Source organism: Ranitomeya imitator, chromosome 4 (genome assembly GCF_032444005.1).
Source record: "Ranitomeya imitator isolate aRanImi1 chromosome 4, aRanImi1.pri, whole genome shotgun sequence".
NCBI classification, from domain to species: Eukaryota; Metazoa; Chordata; class Amphibia; order Anura; family Dendrobatidae; genus Ranitomeya; species Ranitomeya imitator.
In genome coordinates, this window is record NC_091285.1 from 632,339,878 (window position 1) to 632,359,743 (window position 19,866).

Consider the following 19,866-nt stretch of genomic DNA (forward strand, 5'->3'; position numbering starts at 1 on the left):
GATTAAACCGCATAGAAAGGGGATTTGGAGACTCCGCGACCGCCAGTGATCGGAGGGGGATGGAGGAAGAAGCGGAGTCGCGGGTGAGAGCGGGGCCCGGCGGACGGCTGGACATGAATCATGGGTTCGTTCATCACATCCGGCGGAACCAGAAAGCTCGGTGAGCGGCTCGATGCCATTGTGCTTACGCTATTGGCGGAGTGGCATGCTGGGAGTTGTAGTTCTCTCACTACACAGTATACAGATGTTCCAGTGAGGCGCAATATTTAGCAGTTTTCAGACCTTGCTGCAGTTTTTAAGCTTCCCAGATCCCATCTGCCGGGTTTTGGCGCAGACATAAAGGAAAATGAAAAGATACAAAGACAGTGACTTCTTGTGTCACCATGACAACGCCTGTCTGGTGAGGACGCTGCCGATCTCTGGGGTAGGGGGGGATCAGACAGAAGAGACCCCTGTGCAAGAGTATTATATGGGGCCTGTACAAGAGTATTATATGGGGCCCTGTGCAAGAGTATTATATGGAGCCCTGTACAAGAGTATTATATGGGGCCTGTACAAGAGTATTATATGGGCCCTATACAAGAGTATTATATGGGCCCTGTACAAGAGTATTATATGGAGCCCTGTACAAGAGTATTATATGGGCCCTGTGCAAGAGTATTATATGGGCCCTGTACAAGAGTATTATATGGGCCTGTGCAAGAGTATTATATGGGCCCTGTACAAGAGTATTATATGGGGCCCTGTGCAAGAGTATTATATGGGGCCCTGTGCAAGAGTATTATATGGGGCCTGTACAAGAGTATTATATGGGGCCTGTACAAGAGTATTATATGGGCCCTGTACAAGAGTATTATATGGGCCTGTGCAAGAGTATTATATGGGCCCTGTACAAGAGTATTATATGGGGCCCTGTGCAAGAGTATTATATGGGGCCCTGTGCAAGAGTATTATATGGGGCCTGTACAAGAGTATTATATGGGCCCTGTACAAGAGTATTATATGGGGCCCTGTGCAAGAGTATTATATGGGCCCTGTACAAGAGTATTATATGGAGCCCTGTACAAGAGTATTATATGGAGCCCTGTACAAGAGTATTATATGGAGCCCTGTACAAGAGTATTATATGGGCCCTGTACAAGAGTATTATATGGGCCCTGTACAAGAGTATTATATGGGGCCCTGTGCAAGAGTATTATATGGAGCCCTGTACAAGAGTATTATATGGAGCCCTGTACAAGAGTATTATATGGGCCTGTGCAAGAGTATTATATGGGCCCTGTACAAGAGTATTATATGGGGCCCTGTGCAAGAGTATTATATGGAGCCCTGTACAAGAGTATTATATGGAGCCCTGTACAAGAGTATTATATGGAGCCCTGTACAAGAGTATTATATGGAGCCCTGTACAAGAGTATTATATGGGCCCTGTACAAGAGTATTATATGGGGCCCTGTGCAAGAGTATTATATGGGGCCCTGTGCAAGAGTATTATATGGGGCCCTGTGCAAGAGTATTATATGGGGCCTGTACAAGAGTATTATATGGGCCCTGTACAAGAGTATTATATGGGGCCCTGTGCAAGAGTATTATATGGAGCCCTGTACAAGAGTATTATATGGAGCCCTGTACAAGAGTATTATATGGAGCCCTGTACAAGAGTATTATATGGAGCCCTGTACAAGAGTATTATATGGAGCCCTGTACAAGAGTATTATATGGGCCTGTGCAAGAGTATTATATGGGCCCTGTACAAGAGTATTATATGGGGCCCTGTGCAAGAGTATTATATGGGGCCCTGTGCAAGAGTATTATATGGGGCCTGTACAAGAGTATTATATGGGCCTGTGCAAGAGTATTATATGGGCCCTGTACAAGAGTATTATATGGGGCCCTGTGCAAGAGTATTATATGGGGCCCTGTGCAAGAGTATTATATGGGGCCTGTACAAGAGTATTATATGGGCCCTGTACAAGAGTATTATATGGAGCCCTGTGCAAGAGTATTATATGGGCCCTGTACAAGAGTATTATATGGGGCCCTGTGCAAGAGTATTATATGGGGCCTGTACAAGAGTATTATATGGGCCCCTGTACAAGAGTATTATATGGGGCCTGTACAAGAGTATTATATGGGGCCTGTACAAGAGTATTATATGGGGCCCTGTACAAGAGTATTATATGGAGCCCTGTGCAAGAGTATTATATGGGCCCTGTACAAGAGTATTATATGGGACCCTGTACAAGAGTATTATATGGGCCTGTGCAAGAGTATTATATGGGCCCTGTACAAGAGTATTATATGGGGCCCTGTGCAAGAGTATTATATGGGGCCCTGTGCAAGAGTATTATATGGGGCCTGTACAAGAGTATTATATGGGCCCTGTACAAGAGTATTATATGGAGCCCTGTGCAAGAGTATTATATGGGCCCTGTACAAGAGTATTATATGGGGCCCTGTGCAAGAGTATTATATGGGGCCTGTACAAGAGTATTATATGGGCCCCTGTACAAGAGTATTATATGGGGCCTGTACAAGAGTATTATATGGGGCCTGTACAAGAGTATTATATGGGCCTGTACAAGAGTATTATATGGGGCCCTGTACAAGAGTATTATATGGGGCCCTGTGCAAGAGCAGTATATGGGCCCTGTACAAGAGTATTATATGGGCCTGTGCAAGAGTATTATATGGGCCCTGTACAAGAGTATTATATGGGGCCCTGTGCAAGAGTATTATATGGGGCCCTGTGCAAGAGTATTATATGGGGCCTGTACAAGAGTATTATATGGGCCCTGTACAAGAGTATTATATGGGGCCCTGTACAAGAGTATTATATGGGCCTGTGCAAGAGTATTATATGGGCCCTGTACAAGAGTATTATATGGGGCCCTGTGCAAGAGTATTATATGGGGCCCTGTGCAAGAGTATTATATGGGGCCTGTACAAGAGTATTATATGGGCCTGTGCAAGAGTATTATATGGGCCCTGTACAAGAGTATTATATGGGGCCCTGTGCAAGAGTATTATATGGGGCCCTGTGCAAGAGTATTATATGGGGCCTGTACAAGAGTATTATATGGGCCCTGTACAAGAGTATTATATGGAGCCCTGTGCAAGAGTATTATATGGGCCCTGTACAAGAGTATTATATGGGGCCCTGTGCAAGAGTATTATATGGGGCCTGTACAAGAGTATTATATGGGCCCCTGTACAAGAGTATTATATGGGGCCTGTACAAGAGTATTATATGGGGCCTGTACAAGAGTATTATATGGGGCCCTGTACAAGAGTATTATATGGAGCCCTGTGCAAGAGTATTATATGGGCCCTGTACAAGAGTATTATATGGGACCCTGTACAAGAGTATTATATGGGCCTGTGCAAGAGTATTATATGGGCCCTGTACAAGAGTATTATATGGGGCCCTGTGCAAGAGTATTATATGGGGCCCTGTGCAAGAGTATTATATGGGGCCTGTACAAGAGTATTATATGGGCCCTGTACAAGAGTATTATATGGAGCCCTGTGCAAGAGTATTATATGGGCCCTGTACAAGAGTATTATATGGGGCCCTGTGCAAGAGTATTATATGGGGCCTGTACAAGAGTATTATATGGGCCCCTGTACAAGAGTATTATATGGGGCCTGTACAAGAGTATTATATGGGGCCTGTACAAGAGTATTATATGGGCCTGTACAAGAGTATTATATGGGGCCCTGTGCAAGAGCAGTATATGGGCCCTATACAAGAGTATTATATGGGGCCTGTACAAGAGTATTATATGGGCCCTATACAAGAGTATTATATGGGGCCTGTACAAGAGTATTATATGGGGCCTGTACAAGAGTATTATATGGGCCCTGTACAAGAGTATTATATGGGACCCTGTACAAGAGTATTATATGGGCCCTATACAAGAGTATTATATGGGGCCTGTACAAGAGTATTATATGGGGCCTGTACAAGAGTATTATATGGGCCCTGTACAAGAGTATTATATGGGGCCCTGTACAAGAGTATTATATGGGACCTGTACAAGAGTATTATATGGGCCCTGTACAAGAGTATTATATGGGCCCTGTACAAGAGTATTATATGGAGCCCTGTACAAGAGTATTATATGGGGCCCTGTACAAGAGTATTATATGGGACCTGTACAAGAGTATTATATGGGCCCTGTACAAGAGTATTATATGGGGCCCTGTACAAGAGTATTATATGGGGCCTGTACAAGAGTATTATATGGGGCCCTGTGCAAGAGCAGTATATGGGCCCTGTACAAGAGTATTATATGGGCCCTGTACAAGAGCAGTATATGGGGCCCTGTACAAGAGTATTATATGGAGCCCTGTACAAGAGTATTATATGGGGCCTGTACAAGAGTATTATATGGGCCCTGTACAAGAGCAGTATATGGGCCTGTACAAGAGTATTATATGGGGCCCTGTACAAGAGTATTATATGGGCCCTGTACAAGAGTATTATATGGGCCCTGTACAAGAGCAGTATATGGGCCCTGTACAAGAGTATTATATGGGCCCTGTACAAGAGTATTATATGGGCCCTGTACAAGAGTATTATATGGGGCCCTGTACAAGAGTATTATATGGGCCCTGTACAAGAGTATTATATGGGCCCTGTACAAGAGTATTATATGGGGCCCTGTACAAGAGTATTATATGGGCCCTGTACAAGAGTATTATATGGGCCCTGTACAAGAGTATTATATGGGCCCTGTACAAGAGCAGTATATGGGCCTGTACAAGAGTATTATATGGGGCCCTGTACAAGAGTATTATATGGGCCCTGTACAAGAGTATTATATGGGGCCCTGTACAAGAGTATTATATGGGCCCTGTACAAGAGTATTATATGGGGCCCTGTACAAGAGTATTATATGGGCCCTGTACAAGAGTATTATATGGGCCCTGTACAAGAGTATTATATGGGCCCTGTACAAGAGCAGTATATGGGCCTGTACAAGAGTATTATATGGGGCCCTGTACAAGAGTATTATATGGGCCCTGTACAAGAGTATTATATGGGCCCTGTACAAGAGCAGTATATGGGCCCTGTACAAGAGTATTATATGGGCCCTGTACAAGAGTATTATATGGGGCCCTGTACAAGAGTATTATATGGGGCCTGTACAAGAGTATTATATGGGCCCTGTACAAGAGCAGTATATGGGCCCTGTACAAGAGTATTATATGGAGCCCTGTACAAGAGCAGTATATGGGGCCCTGTACAAGAGTATTATATGGGCCCTGTACAAGAGTATTATATGGGCCCTGTACAAGAGTATTATATGGGCCCTGTACAAGAGTATTATATGGGCCCTGTACAAGAGTATTATATGGGCCCTGTACAAGAGCAGTATATGGGCCCTGTACAAGAGTATTATATGGGGCCCTGTACAAGAGTATTATATGGGCCCTGTACAAGAGTATTATATGGGCCCTGTACAAGAGCAGTATATGGGCCCTGTACAAGAGTATTATATGGGGCCCTGTACAAGAGTATTATATGGGGCCTGTACAAGAGTATTATATGGGCCCTGTACAAGAGCAGTATATGGGCCCTGTACAAGAGTATTATATGGGGCCCTGTACAAGAGTATTATATGGGCCCTGTACAAGAGTATTATATGGGCCCTGTACAAGAGTATTATATGGAGCCCTGTACAAGAGCAGTATATGGGGCCCTGTACAAGAGTATTATATGGGCCCTGTACAAGAGTATTATATGGGCCCTGTACAAGAGTATTATATGGGGCCTGTACAAGAGTATTATATGGGGCCCTGTACAAGAGTATTATATGGGCCCTGTACAAGAGTATTATATGGGACCCTGTACAAGAGCATTATATGGGACCCTGTACAAGAGTATTATATGGAGCCCAGTACAAGAGTATTATATGGGGCCCTGTACAAGAGTATTATATGGGGCCCTGTACAAGAGTATTATATGGGGCCCTGTACAAGAGTATTATATGGGGCCTGTACAAGAGTATTATATGGGCCCTGTACAAGAGCAGTATATGGGCCCTGTACAAGAGTATTATATGGAGCCCTGTACAAGAGCAGTATATGGGGCCCTGTACAAGAGTATTATATGGGCCCTGTACAAGAGTATTATATGGGCCCTGTACAAGAGTATTATATGGGGCCTGTACAAGAGTATTATATGGGGCCCTGTACAAGAGTATTATATGGGCCCTGTACAAGAGTATTATATGGGACCCTGTACAAGAGCATTATATGGGACCCTGTACAAGAGTATTATATGGAGCCCAGTACAAGAGTATTATATGGGGCCCTGTACAAGAGTATTATATGGGGCCCTGTACAAGAGTATTATATGGGGCCCTGTACAAGAGTATTATATGGGGCCCTGTACAAGAGTATTATATGGAGCCCTGTACAAGAGTATTATATGGGCCCTGTACAAGAGTATTATATGGGGCCCTGTACAAGAGTATTATATGGGGCCTGTACAAGAGTATTATATGGGGCCCTGTACAAGAGTATTATATGGGGCCCTGTACAAGAGTATTATATGGGCCCTGTACAAGAGCAGTATATGGGCCCTGTACAAGAGTATTATATGGGGCCCTGTACAAGAGTATTATATGGGCCCTGTACAAGAGTATTATATGGGCCCTGTACAAGAGCAGTATATGGGCCTGTACAAGAGTATTATATGGGGCCCTGTACAAGAGTATTATATGGGGCCCTGTGCAAGAGTATTATATGGGGCCCTGTGCAAGAGTATTATATGGGGCCTGTACAAGAGTATTATATGGGCCCTGTACAAGAGTATTATATGGGGCCCTGTGCAAGAGTATTATATGGAGCCCTGTACAAGAGTATTATATGGAGCCCTGTACAAGAGTATTATATGGAGCCCTGTACAAGAGTATTATATGGGCCTGTGCAAGAGTATTATATGGGCCCTGTACAAGAGTATTATATGGGGCCCTGTGCAAGAGTATTATATGGGGCCCTGTGCAAGAGTATTATATGGGGCCTGTACAAGAGTATTATATGGGCCTGTGCAAGAGTATTATATGGGCCCTGTACAAGAGTATTATATGGGGCCCTGTGCAAGAGTATTATATGGGGCCCTGTGCAAGAGTATTATATGGGGCCTGTACAAGAGTATTATATGGGCCCTGTACAAGAGTATTATATGGAGCCCTGTGCAAGAGTATTATATGGGCCCTGTACAAGAGTATTATATGGGGCCCTGTGCAAGAGTATTATATGGGGCCTGTACAAGAGTATTATATGGGCCCCTGTACAAGAGTATTATATGGGGCCTGTACAAGAGTATTATATGGGGCCTGTACAAGAGTATTATATGGGGCCCTGTACAAGAGTATTATATGGAGCCCTGTGCAAGAGTATTATATGGGCCCTGTACAAGAGTATTATATGGGACCCTGTACAAGAGTATTATATGGGCCTGTGCAAGAGTATTATATGGGCCCTGTACAAGAGTATTATATGGGGCCCTGTGCAAGAGTATTATATGGGGCCCTGTGCAAGAGTATTATATGGGGCCTGTACAAGAGTATTATATGGGCCCTGTACAAGAGTATTATATGGAGCCCTGTGCAAGAGTATTATATGGGCCCTGTACAAGAGTATTATATGGGGCCCTGTGCAAGAGTATTATATGGGGCCTGTACAAGAGTATTATATGGGCCCCTGTACAAGAGTATTATATGGGGCCTGTACAAGAGTATTATATGGGGCCTGTACAAGAGTATTATATGGGCCTGTACAAGAGTATTATATGGGGCCCTGTACAAGAGTATTATATGGGGCCCTGTGCAAGAGCAGTATATGGGCCCTGTACAAGAGTATTATATGGGCCTGTGCAAGAGTATTATATGGGCCCTGTACAAGAGTATTATATGGGGCCCTGTGCAAGAGTATTATATGGGGCCCTGTGCAAGAGTATTATATGGGGCCTGTACAAGAGTATTATATGGGCCCTGTACAAGAGTATTATATGGGGCCCTGTACAAGAGTATTATATGGGCCTGTGCAAGAGTATTATATGGGCCCTGTACAAGAGTATTATATGGGGCCCTGTGCAAGAGTATTATATGGGGCCCTGTGCAAGAGTATTATATGGGGCCTGTACAAGAGTATTATATGGGCCTGTGCAAGAGTATTATATGGGCCCTGTACAAGAGTATTATATGGGGCCCTGTGCAAGAGTATTATATGGGGCCCTGTGCAAGAGTATTATATGGGGCCTGTACAAGAGTATTATATGGGCCCTGTACAAGAGTATTATATGGAGCCCTGTGCAAGAGTATTATATGGGCCCTGTACAAGAGTATTATATGGGGCCCTGTGCAAGAGTATTATATGGGGCCTGTACAAGAGTATTATATGGGCCCCTGTACAAGAGTATTATATGGGGCCTGTACAAGAGTATTATATGGGGCCTGTACAAGAGTATTATATGGGGCCCTGTACAAGAGTATTATATGGAGCCCTGTGCAAGAGTATTATATGGGCCCTGTACAAGAGTATTATATGGGACCCTGTACAAGAGTATTATATGGGCCTGTGCAAGAGTATTATATGGGCCCTGTACAAGAGTATTATATGGGGCCCTGTGCAAGAGTATTATATGGGGCCCTGTGCAAGAGTATTATATGGGGCCTGTACAAGAGTATTATATGGGCCCTGTACAAGAGTATTATATGGAGCCCTGTGCAAGAGTATTATATGGGCCCTGTACAAGAGTATTATATGGGGCCCTGTGCAAGAGTATTATATGGGGCCTGTACAAGAGTATTATATGGGCCCCTGTACAAGAGTATTATATGGGGCCTGTACAAGAGTATTATATGGGGCCTGTACAAGAGTATTATATGGGCCTGTACAAGAGTATTATATGGGGCCCTGTGCAAGAGCAGTATATGGGCCCTATACAAGAGTATTATATGGGGCCTGTACAAGAGTATTATATGGGCCCTATACAAGAGTATTATATGGGGCCTGTACAAGAGTATTATATGGGGCCTGTACAAGAGTATTATATGGGCCCTGTACAAGAGTATTATATGGGACCCTGTACAAGAGTATTATATGGGCCCTATACAAGAGTATTATATGGGGCCTGTACAAGAGTATTATATGGGGCCTGTACAAGAGTATTATATGGGCCCTGTACAAGAGTATTATATGGGGCCCTGTACAAGAGTATTATATGGGACCTGTACAAGAGTATTATATGGGCCCTGTACAAGAGTATTATATGGGCCCTGTACAAGAGTATTATATGGAGCCCTGTACAAGAGTATTATATGGGGCCCTGTACAAGAGTATTATATGGGACCTGTACAAGAGTATTATATGGGCCCTGTACAAGAGTATTATATGGGGCCCTGTACAAGAGTATTATATGGGGCCTGTACAAGAGTATTATATGGGGCCCTGTGCAAGAGCAGTATATGGGCCCTGTACAAGAGTATTATATGGGCCCTGTACAAGAGCAGTATATGGGGCCCTGTACAAGAGTATTATATGGAGCCCTGTACAAGAGTATTATATGGGGCCTGTACAAGAGTATTATATGGGCCCTGTACAAGAGCAGTATATGGGCCTGTACAAGAGTATTATATGGGGCCCTGTACAAGAGTATTATATGGGCCCTGTACAAGAGTATTATATGGGCCCTGTACAAGAGCAGTATATGGGCCCTGTACAAGAGTATTATATGGGCCCTGTACAAGAGTATTATATGGGCCCTGTACAAGAGTATTATATGGGGCCCTGTACAAGAGTATTATATGGGCCCTGTACAAGAGTATTATATGGGCCCTGTACAAGAGTATTATATGGGGCCCTGTACAAGAGTATTATATGGGCCCTGTACAAGAGTATTATATGGGCCCTGTACAAGAGTATTATATGGGCCCTGTACAAGAGCAGTATATGGGCCTGTACAAGAGTATTATATGGGGCCCTGTACAAGAGTATTATATGGGCCCTGTACAAGAGTATTATATGGGGCCCTGTACAAGAGTATTATATGGGCCCTGTACAAGAGTATTATATGGGGCCCTGTACAAGAGTATTATATGGGCCCTGTACAAGAGTATTATATGGGCCCTGTACAAGAGTATTATATGGGCCCTGTACAAGAGCAGTATATGGGCCTGTACAAGAGTATTATATGGGGCCCTGTACAAGAGTATTATATGGGCCCTGTACAAGAGTATTATATGGGCCCTGTACAAGAGCAGTATATGGGCCCTGTACAAGAGTATTATATGGGCCCTGTACAAGAGTATTATATGGGGCCCTGTACAAGAGTATTATATGGGGCCTGTACAAGAGTATTATATGGGCCCTGTACAAGAGCAGTATATGGGCCCTGTACAAGAGTATTATATGGAGCCCTGTACAAGAGCAGTATATGGGGCCCTGTACAAGAGTATTATATGGGCCCTGTACAAGAGTATTATATGGGCCCTGTACAAGAGTATTATATGGGCCCTGTACAAGAGTATTATATGGGCCCTGTACAAGAGTATTATATGGGCCCTGTACAAGAGCAGTATATGGGCCCTGTACAAGAGTATTATATGGGGCCCTGTACAAGAGTATTATATGGGCCCTGTACAAGAGTATTATATGGGCCCTGTACAAGAGCAGTATATGGGCCCTGTACAAGAGTATTATATGGGGCCCTGTACAAGAGTATTATATGGGGCCTGTACAAGAGTATTATATGGGCCCTGTACAAGAGCAGTATATGGGCCCTGTACAAGAGTATTATATGGGGCCCTGTACAAGAGTATTATATGGGCCCTGTACAAGAGTATTATATGGGCCCTGTACAAGAGTATTATATGGAGCCCTGTACAAGAGCAGTATATGGGGCCCTGTACAAGAGTATTATATGGGCCCTGTACAAGAGTATTATATGGGCCCTGTACAAGAGTATTATATGGGGCCTGTACAAGAGTATTATATGGGGCCCTGTACAAGAGTATTATATGGGCCCTGTACAAGAGTATTATATGGGACCCTGTACAAGAGCATTATATGGGACCCTGTACAAGAGTATTATATGGAGCCCAGTACAAGAGTATTATATGGGGCCCTGTACAAGAGTATTATATGGGGCCCTGTACAAGAGTATTATATGGGGCCCTGTACAAGAGTATTATATGGGGCCTGTACAAGAGTATTATATGGGCCCTGTACAAGAGCAGTATATGGGCCCTGTACAAGAGTATTATATGGAGCCCTGTACAAGAGCAGTATATGGGGCCCTGTACAAGAGTATTATATGGGCCCTGTACAAGAGTATTATATGGGCCCTGTACAAGAGTATTATATGGGGCCTGTACAAGAGTATTATATGGGGCCCTGTACAAGAGTATTATATGGGCCCTGTACAAGAGTATTATATGGGACCCTGTACAAGAGCATTATATGGGACCCTGTACAAGAGTATTATATGGAGCCCAGTACAAGAGTATTATATGGGGCCCTGTACAAGAGTATTATATGGGGCCCTGTACAAGAGTATTATATGGGGCCCTGTACAAGAGTATTATATGGGGCCCTGTACAAGAGTATTATATGGAGCCCTGTACAAGAGTATTATATGGGCCCTGTACAAGAGTATTATATGGGGCCCTGTACAAGAGTATTATATGGGGCCTGTACAAGAGTATTATATGGGGCCCTGTACAAGAGTATTATATGGGGCCCTGTACAAGAGTATTATATGGGCCCTGTACAAGAGCAGTATATGGGCCCTGTACAAGAGTATTATATGGGGCCCTGTACAAGAGTATTATATGGGCCCTGTACAAGAGTATTATATGGGCCCTGTACAAGAGCAGTATATGGGCCTGTACAAGAGTATTATATGGGGCCCTGTACAAGAGTATTATATGGGCCCTGTACAAGAGTATTATATGGGCCCTGTACAAGAGCAGTATATGGGCCCTGTACAAGAGTATTATATGGGGCCCTGTACAAGAGTATTATATGGGGCCTGTACAAGAGTATTATATGGGCCCTGTACAAGAGCAGTATATGGGCCCTGTACAAGAGTATTATATGGAGCCCTGTACAAGAGCAGTATATGGGGCCCTGTACAAGAGTATTATATGGGCCCTGTACAAGAGTATTATATGGGCCCTGTACAAGAGTATTATATGGGCCCTGTACAAGAGCAGTATATGGGCCCTGTACAAGAGTATTATATGGGGCCCTGTACAAGAGTATTATATGGGCCCTGTACAAGAGTATTATATGGGCCCTGTACAAGAGCAGTATATGGGCCCTGTACAAGAGTATTATATGGGGCCCTGTACAAGAGTATTATATGGGGCCTGTACAAGAGTATTATATGGGCCCTGTACAAGAGCAGTATATGGGCCCTGTACAAGAGTATTATATGGAGCCCTGTACAAGAGCAGAATATGGGGCCCTGTACAAGAGTATTATATGGGCCCTGTACAAGAGTATTATATGGGCCCTGTACAAGAGTATTATATGGGGCCTGTACAAGAGTATTATATGGGGCCCTGTACAAGAGTATTATATGGGCCCTGTACAAGAGTATTATATGGGACCCTGTACAAGAGCATTATATGGGACCCTGTACAAGAGTATTATATGGAGCCCAGTACAAGAGTATTATATGGGGCCCTGTACAAGAGTATTATATGGGGCCCTGTACAAGAGTATTATATGGGGCCCTGTACAAGAGTATTATATGGGGCCTGTACAAGAGTATTATATGGGCCCTGTACAAGAGCAGTATATGGGCCCTGTACAAGAGTATTATATGGAGCCCTGTACAAGAGCAGTATATGGGGCCCTGTACAAGAGTATTATATGGGCCCTGTACAAGAGTATTATATGGGCCCTGTACAAGAGTATTATATGGGGCCTGTACAAGAGTATTATATGGGGCCCTGTACAAGAGTATTATATGGGCCCTGTACAAGAGTATTATATGGGACCCTGTACAAGAGCATTATATGGGACCCTGTACAAGAGTATTATATGGAGCCCAGTACAAGAGTATTATATGGGGCCCTGTACAAGAGTATTATATGGGGCCCTGTACAAGAGTATTATATGGGGCCCTGTACAAGAGTATTATATGGGGCCCTGTACAAGAGTATTATATGGAGCCCTGTACAAGAGTATTATATGGGCCCTGTACAAGAGTATTATATGGGGCCCTGTACAAGAGTATTATATGGGACCCTGTACAAGAGTATTATATGGGCCCTGTACAAGAGTATTATATGGGCCCTGTACAAGAGTATTATATGGAGCCCTGTACAAGAGTATTATATGGAGCCCTGTACAAGAGTATTATATGGAGCCCTGTACAAGAGTATTATATGGAGCCTGTACAAGAGTATTATATGGGGCCCTGTACAAGAGTATTATATGGGGCCTGTACAAGAGTATTATATGGGGCCCTGTACAAGAGTATTATATGGGGCCCTGTACAAGAGTATTATATGGAGCCCTGTACAAGAGTATTATATGGAGCCTGTACAAGAGTATTATATGGGGCCCTGTACAAGAGTATTATATGGGGCCTGTACAAGAGTATTATATGGGGCCTGTACAAGAGTATTATATGGAGCCCTGTACAAGAGTATTATATGGAGCCCTGTACAAGAGTATTATATGGAGCCCTGTACAAGAGTATTATATGGGGCCTGTACAAGAGTATTATATGGGCCTGTACACGAGTATTATATGGAGCCCTGTACAAGAGTATTATATGGGGCCCTGTACAAGAGTATTATAGGGGGCCTGTACAAGAGTATTATATGGGGCCCTGTACAAGAGTATTATATGGAGCCTGTACAAGAGCATTATATGGGCCCTGTACAAGAGTATTATATGGGGCCCTGTACAAGAGTATTATATGGGGCCCTGTACAAGAGTATTATATGGGGCCTGTACAAGAGTATTATATGGGGCCTGTACGAGAGTATTATATGGACCCTGTACGAGAGCAGTATATGGGCCCTGTACGAGAACAGTATATGGGCCCTGTACGAGAGCAGTATATGGGCCCTGTGCGAGAGCAGTATATGGGCCCTGTACAAGAGTATTATATGGGGCCTGTACAAGAGTATTATATGGGGCCCTGTGCAAGAGCAGTATATGGGCCCTGTACAAGAGCAGTATATGGGCCCTGTACAAGAGTATTATATGGGGCCTGTACAAGAGTATTATATGGGCCCTGTGCAAGAGCAGTATATGGGCCCTGTGCAAGAGCAGTATATGGGCCCTGTACAAGAGCAGTATATGGGCCCTGTACAAGAGTATTATATGGGGCCTGTACAAGAGTATTATATGGGACCCTGTACAAGAGTATTATATGGGACCCTGTACAAGAGTATTATATGGGACCCTGTACAAGAGTATTATATGGAGCCCTGTACAAGAGTATTATATGGGACCCTGTACAAGAGTATTATATGGGGCCCTGTACAAGAGTATTATATGGGCCCTGTACAAGAGTATTATATGGGCCCTGTACAAGAGTATTATATGGAGCCTGTACAAGAGCAGTATATGGGGCCCTGTACAAGAGTATTATATGGGCCCTGTACAAGAGTATTATATGGGCCCTGTACAAGAGTATTATATGGAGCCCTGTACAAGAGTATTATATGGGACCCTGTACAAGAGTATTATATGGGGCCCTGTACAAGAGTATTATATGGGCCCTGTACAAGAGTATTATATGGGCCCTGTACAAGAGTATTATATGGAGCCTGTACAAGAGCAGTATATGGGACCCTGTACAAGAGCAGTATATGGGCCCTGTACAAGAGTATTATATGGGCCCTGTACACGAGTATTATAGGGGGCCCTGTATAAGGGTATTATAGGGGGCCCTGTGCAAGAGCAGTATATGGGCCCTGTGCATGAGTATTATATGGGGCCCTGTGCAAGAGCAGTATATGGGCCCTGTACAAGAGCAGTATATGGGCCCTGTACAAGAGTATTATATGGGCCCTGTACAAGAGTATTATATGGGGCCTGTACAAGAGTATTATATGGGGCCCTGTGCAAGAGCAGTATATGGGCCCTGTACAAGAGCAGTATATGGGCCCTGTGCAAGAGCAGTATATGGGCCCTGTACAAGAGTATTATATGGGCCCTGTACAAGAGTATTATATGGGGCCCTGTGCAAGAGCAGTATATGGGCCCTGTACAAGAGCAGTATATGGGCCCTGTGCAAGAGCAGTATATGGGCCCTGTACAAGAGTATTATATGGGGCCTGTACAAGAGTATTATATGGGGCCCTGTGCAAGAGCAGTATATGGGCCCTGTGCAAGAGCAGTATATGGGCCCTGTACACGAGTATTATAGGGGGCCCTGTACAAGGGTATTATAGGGGGCCCTGTGCAAGAGCAGTATATGGGCCCTGTGCATGAGTATTATATGGGGCCCTGTGCAAGAGCAGTATATGGGCCCTGTACAAGAGCAGTATATGGGCCCTGTACAAGAGCAGTATATGGGCCCTGTGCAAGAGCATTATATGGACCCTGTACAAGAGCATTATATGGACCCTGTACAAGAGCATTATATGGGCCCTGTACAAGAGCATTATATGGGGCCCTGTACAAGAGTATTATATGGGCCCTGTACAAGAGTATTATATGGGGCCCTGTACAAGAGTATTATATGGGCCCTGTACAAGAGTATTATATGGGGCCCTGTACAAGAGTATTATATGGGGCCCTGTACAAGAGTATTATATGGGGCCCTGTGCAAGAGCAGTATATGGGCCCTGTACAAGAGTATTATATGGGCCCTGTGCAAGAGTATTATATGGGCCCTGTGCAAGAGTATTATATGGGGCCCTGTACAAGAGTATTATAGGGGGCCCTGTGCAAGAGCAGTATATGGGCCCTGTACAAGAGTATTATATGGGCCCTGTAAAAGAGCAGTATATGGGCCCTGTGCAAGAGTATTATATGGGCCCTGTGCAAGAGTATTATATGGGGCCCTGTGCAAGAGTATTATATGGGGCCCTGTGCAAGAGTATTATATGGGGCCCTGTGCAAGAGTATTATATGGGGCCCTGTGCAAGAGTATTATATGGGGCCCTGTGCAAGAGTATTATATGGGGCCCTGTGCAAGAGTATTATATGGGGCCCTGTGCAAGAGTATTATATGGGGCCCTGTGCAAGAGTATTATATGGGGCCCTGTGCAAGAGTATTATATGGGGCCCTGTGCAAGAGTATTATATGGGGCCCTGTGCGAGTGCAGTATAGGGGCTCTGTACGAGACAGTAGGCACTGCCTTACCTCTGGTCAGAGAGTTCTAGCAAGCAGCTGTGGCCAGCAGTAAGATGTTTACCTTCAGTCACAGAGGTGTCAGCTAATGAGAGAGTACTACTCCTATCAGCCTATGCCTGTTGCCGCTAGTAACAGCTAGAGCAGGCGCCGCTGATGGGAGTATTCATCAGCCTGAAGTATATTTAATAAATAATAATGCAAAATGTGGGGTCACATTTATCATGGCTGGTTGTCAAGTATAGAGGGTCCTCATGCTGTTTTTTTGAATTATTTAAATAAATCATTTAAAAAAATGGCATGGAGAGTCCCCCTTATTTTTGAAAACCAGCCAAGCTAAAGCAGACAGCTGAGGGCTGGTATTCTGAGGCTGCTAAGGGGCCATGGATATTTCCCCCAAGCCAAAAATTAGCAGCCTGCAGCCATCCCAGAAAAGATGCACCTGTTACATGAGAATTTGCGCTTTGCCCGGCTCTTCCCACTTGCCCTGTGGCAAGTGGGGGTTCATAATTGGTATTTTAAGGTAACATCAAGCCCAGCAGTTAGTATTGCAGAGGCCTATCCATTACTAACCCCATAGTCATATTGTCAATAACAAACACCCAGAATAAAGTCTATTATTTGAAATAAAAACACACTGTTTTACAAATTTATTTAAAAATAACAAACACAGTTATACTCGCCTTACGTCCATTCCATCGAAGCCCTGGTCCCCTGTTAAAAACAAACAAACAACAGAAAATAACAAAGTTATACTCACCTAACACCCATTACATTGAAGCCATGGTCGTCTGTAAAAAATAAACAACACTATCCCTCACCTGTCTGACATACTGTCCCACGTCGTAATCCTTGACTGCGATAACTGGTTTCTCAGTCCCCCCATGACAGCACCACAGAGAGAGGGGATCCGCCCTTCAGGGACCTGAAACCTACAGGATAAAAAGGGCGGTACCTCTCCCCTGCGTCAGTTTTGGCATCCTGTCCCTGACTGGGAACCTGCTAGGATGGTACCTGATGTTCCGAAGCTTTAGCCGAGGATCCGGAGCCGGCCAGTCCGAGTTCTGGCAGCGGGAATGCCCCTGTCACGGCTGGTGCGGTGTCCGAAGCCGCCACTGCTGGGACCAAGGGGTCTGGAGCGTGAGCAGGGGGAGCGCAGCCGCCACTCCGGATAGGAGATAGGGGCTCCCGAGATCGGACTCGCATAAGGAGTTCCAAGATGGATGCCGACACCGGAAATGGTAACAAACTTCCGGTTCGGGGCGCGCGCGTGCGCATTGAGTGCATAAGGTGCACCAAGATGGCCGCCGCCCCGGATGTATACATAACATTTCCGGGTCCTTTGGCGTGCGCATGCGCAGAAGAAAAAAAATAGAATTATTCTTACCGTTAATTCGGTTTCTAGTAACCCACCACGACAGCACACCTGGAGGATGTTACCCCTTTCCTAATAGGGACAGGAAATGACAAAGAGGTTAAATAACCCCTCCCTCATCTTCCCCCTCAGTGTTATTATAAAGGACCACAGGAGAAGGAATGCTTCAAATTATATTTATTCTTTTCAGAACGTATATCAAGCAAAGGGAGGGATTACTCCTGCTGTTGTGGTGGGTTACTAGAAACCGAATTAACGGTAAGAATAATTTTCTCTAGTAACCCCCCCACGACAGCACACCTGGAGCAGTACCCAAGAGTAACATTTAGGGAGGGACTATAGCTCTAAGGACTTTTTCTCCAAAGGCTAAGTCTTCTTTTGAAATCAGGTCAAGCCCGTAATGTTTGGAGAACGTATGGACCGAGGACCACGTAGCCGCTCTGCATATTTGCTCAATAGAAGCACTGGCTTTTTCGGCCCAGGAGACAGCTGTTGCCCTAGTAGAATGAGCTGTGAGCTTTTCTGGTGGTGGAAGGCCTTGAATCTGATAAGCCTCCAGGATTGCTCTTTTGATCCAATTCACAATTGTAGATTTGGAAGTCTTCTTCCCCTTATTCTGACCGAGAAGATGAATAAACAGATTCTGATCCTTTCTAATCTTCTCTGATGCTTGAAGATAATAAAGTACCATTCTCCGAACATCCAAAGTATGGAAATGTTCCTCTTCTTCATTCTTTGGCTCCTGATGGAAAGAAGGAAGAATTTTCTCCTGCGACTTCTGGAAATCAGAGACGACCTTTGGGAGAAAGGATGGATCCTATCGCAGGAAAAGCCTGTCCTGTAGAATCTTCATGTAGGGTTCATTGATTGACAGGGCTTGTAGTTCACCGACTCTTCTGGCTGTTGTTATAGCTACCAGGAAGGCGGTCTTCCAGGCGAGTTTATCCATACTTATAGATGACAAGGGCTCAAACGGTGGAAGTGTAAGTCCTTTCAGGACTATATTCAGGTCCCAGGATGGAACTATATTTATGGGTCTTGGAGATATGCGGGATGCCGCCGTCATAAATCTTCTCACCCATCTATGGTCGGCTAAAGACTGGTCAAAATAAGAGCTCAAGGCTGCCACTTGTACCTTGAGGGTGCTGGGTCTGAGACCTTTGTCCAGCCCATCCTGTAGAAAATCCAGGATCCTGACTAGGTTTGGTCTGTCTGGGTTAGGTCGTTCAGGAGCACACCATGTGATAAAGGTCTTCCAGATCTCTTGGTAGATAGAATTGGTTACTGTTTTCCGGCTTTTTTGTAGTGTCTTAATGACTCTCTTTGATAGCCCTCTGGTCCTCAGAATTGAGAATTCAGAAGCCAGGCATTTAGGTGTAACCTCTCGGTATCTGGATGGAGTATTGGCCCTTGGTAGAGAAGGTTCTTGACTGGAGGAAGTGCTATTGGTCCATCTATTTTTAGGCTGATGAGGGTCCCGAACCAGCTTCTTTTGGGCCAAAATGGAGCCACTAAGATCACCCTGAGTTTCTCTGCCCTTATCTTCTGCAGGACTCTTGGTAGGACTGGTAATGGCGGAAAAGCATACGCCAGCGTAAATGTCCATGGTTGGACCAATGCGTCCACAGCTAGCCCCGGATTGATTGGATCTAGCGGGAAAAACTGGTTTACCTTTGTGTTTTGACTGTTTGCGAACAAGTCCACTTCTGGCTGTCTCCATCTTCTGACCAGTATCTGAAAGACTTCCGGGTTTAGGCTCCATTCTCCTGGATGGATCTTTGTCCTGCTCGGGAAGTCGGCCTGTATATTTATTTCTCCTTTTATATGTAGGGCAGATATGGAGAGAACATGTTCTTCGGCCCACGAAAATATTCTCGCTTATATTGTCTTTAGATCTTCGTGTCTTGTACTTCCCTGATGGCGAAGGTGGGCAACTGTTGTCATGTTGTCTGAGTATATTTTTATATGGGAATTCTGCACAAGAGTTACTGCCGCCTTGAGAACTTCTTCTACTGCTTTTAGTTCTTTGAAGTTCGAGGATTGCTGTTCTATTTCGGTTGACCAGTATCCCTGGAATATGTGCTGGTCTACCGTAGCTCCCCAACCTTTTCCGCTGGCATCTACTGTTATAGTCATCGCTGGGTCCTGC

At 44.5% G+C, this 19,866-nt stretch overlaps 1 protein-coding gene across 2 annotated transcripts in view; it reads left to right on the forward strand.

Annotated features, from left to right (window-relative positions):
- The first annotated feature begins 26 nt into the window (after positions 1–26).
- C4H2orf68 (chromosome 4 C2orf68 homolog) overlaps positions 27–19,866 on the forward strand; it is a 58,664-nt gene continuing 38,824 nt past the window's right edge. For both annotated transcript variants that reach the window (XM_069766769.1, XM_069766768.1), the window contains exon 1: positions 27–160. In XM_069766769.1, the coding sequence (XP_069622870.1) occupies positions 60–160 (101 nt within the window). In that variant the 5' untranslated portion in view covers positions 27–59. The remainder of the gene's footprint in view (positions 161–19,866) is intronic.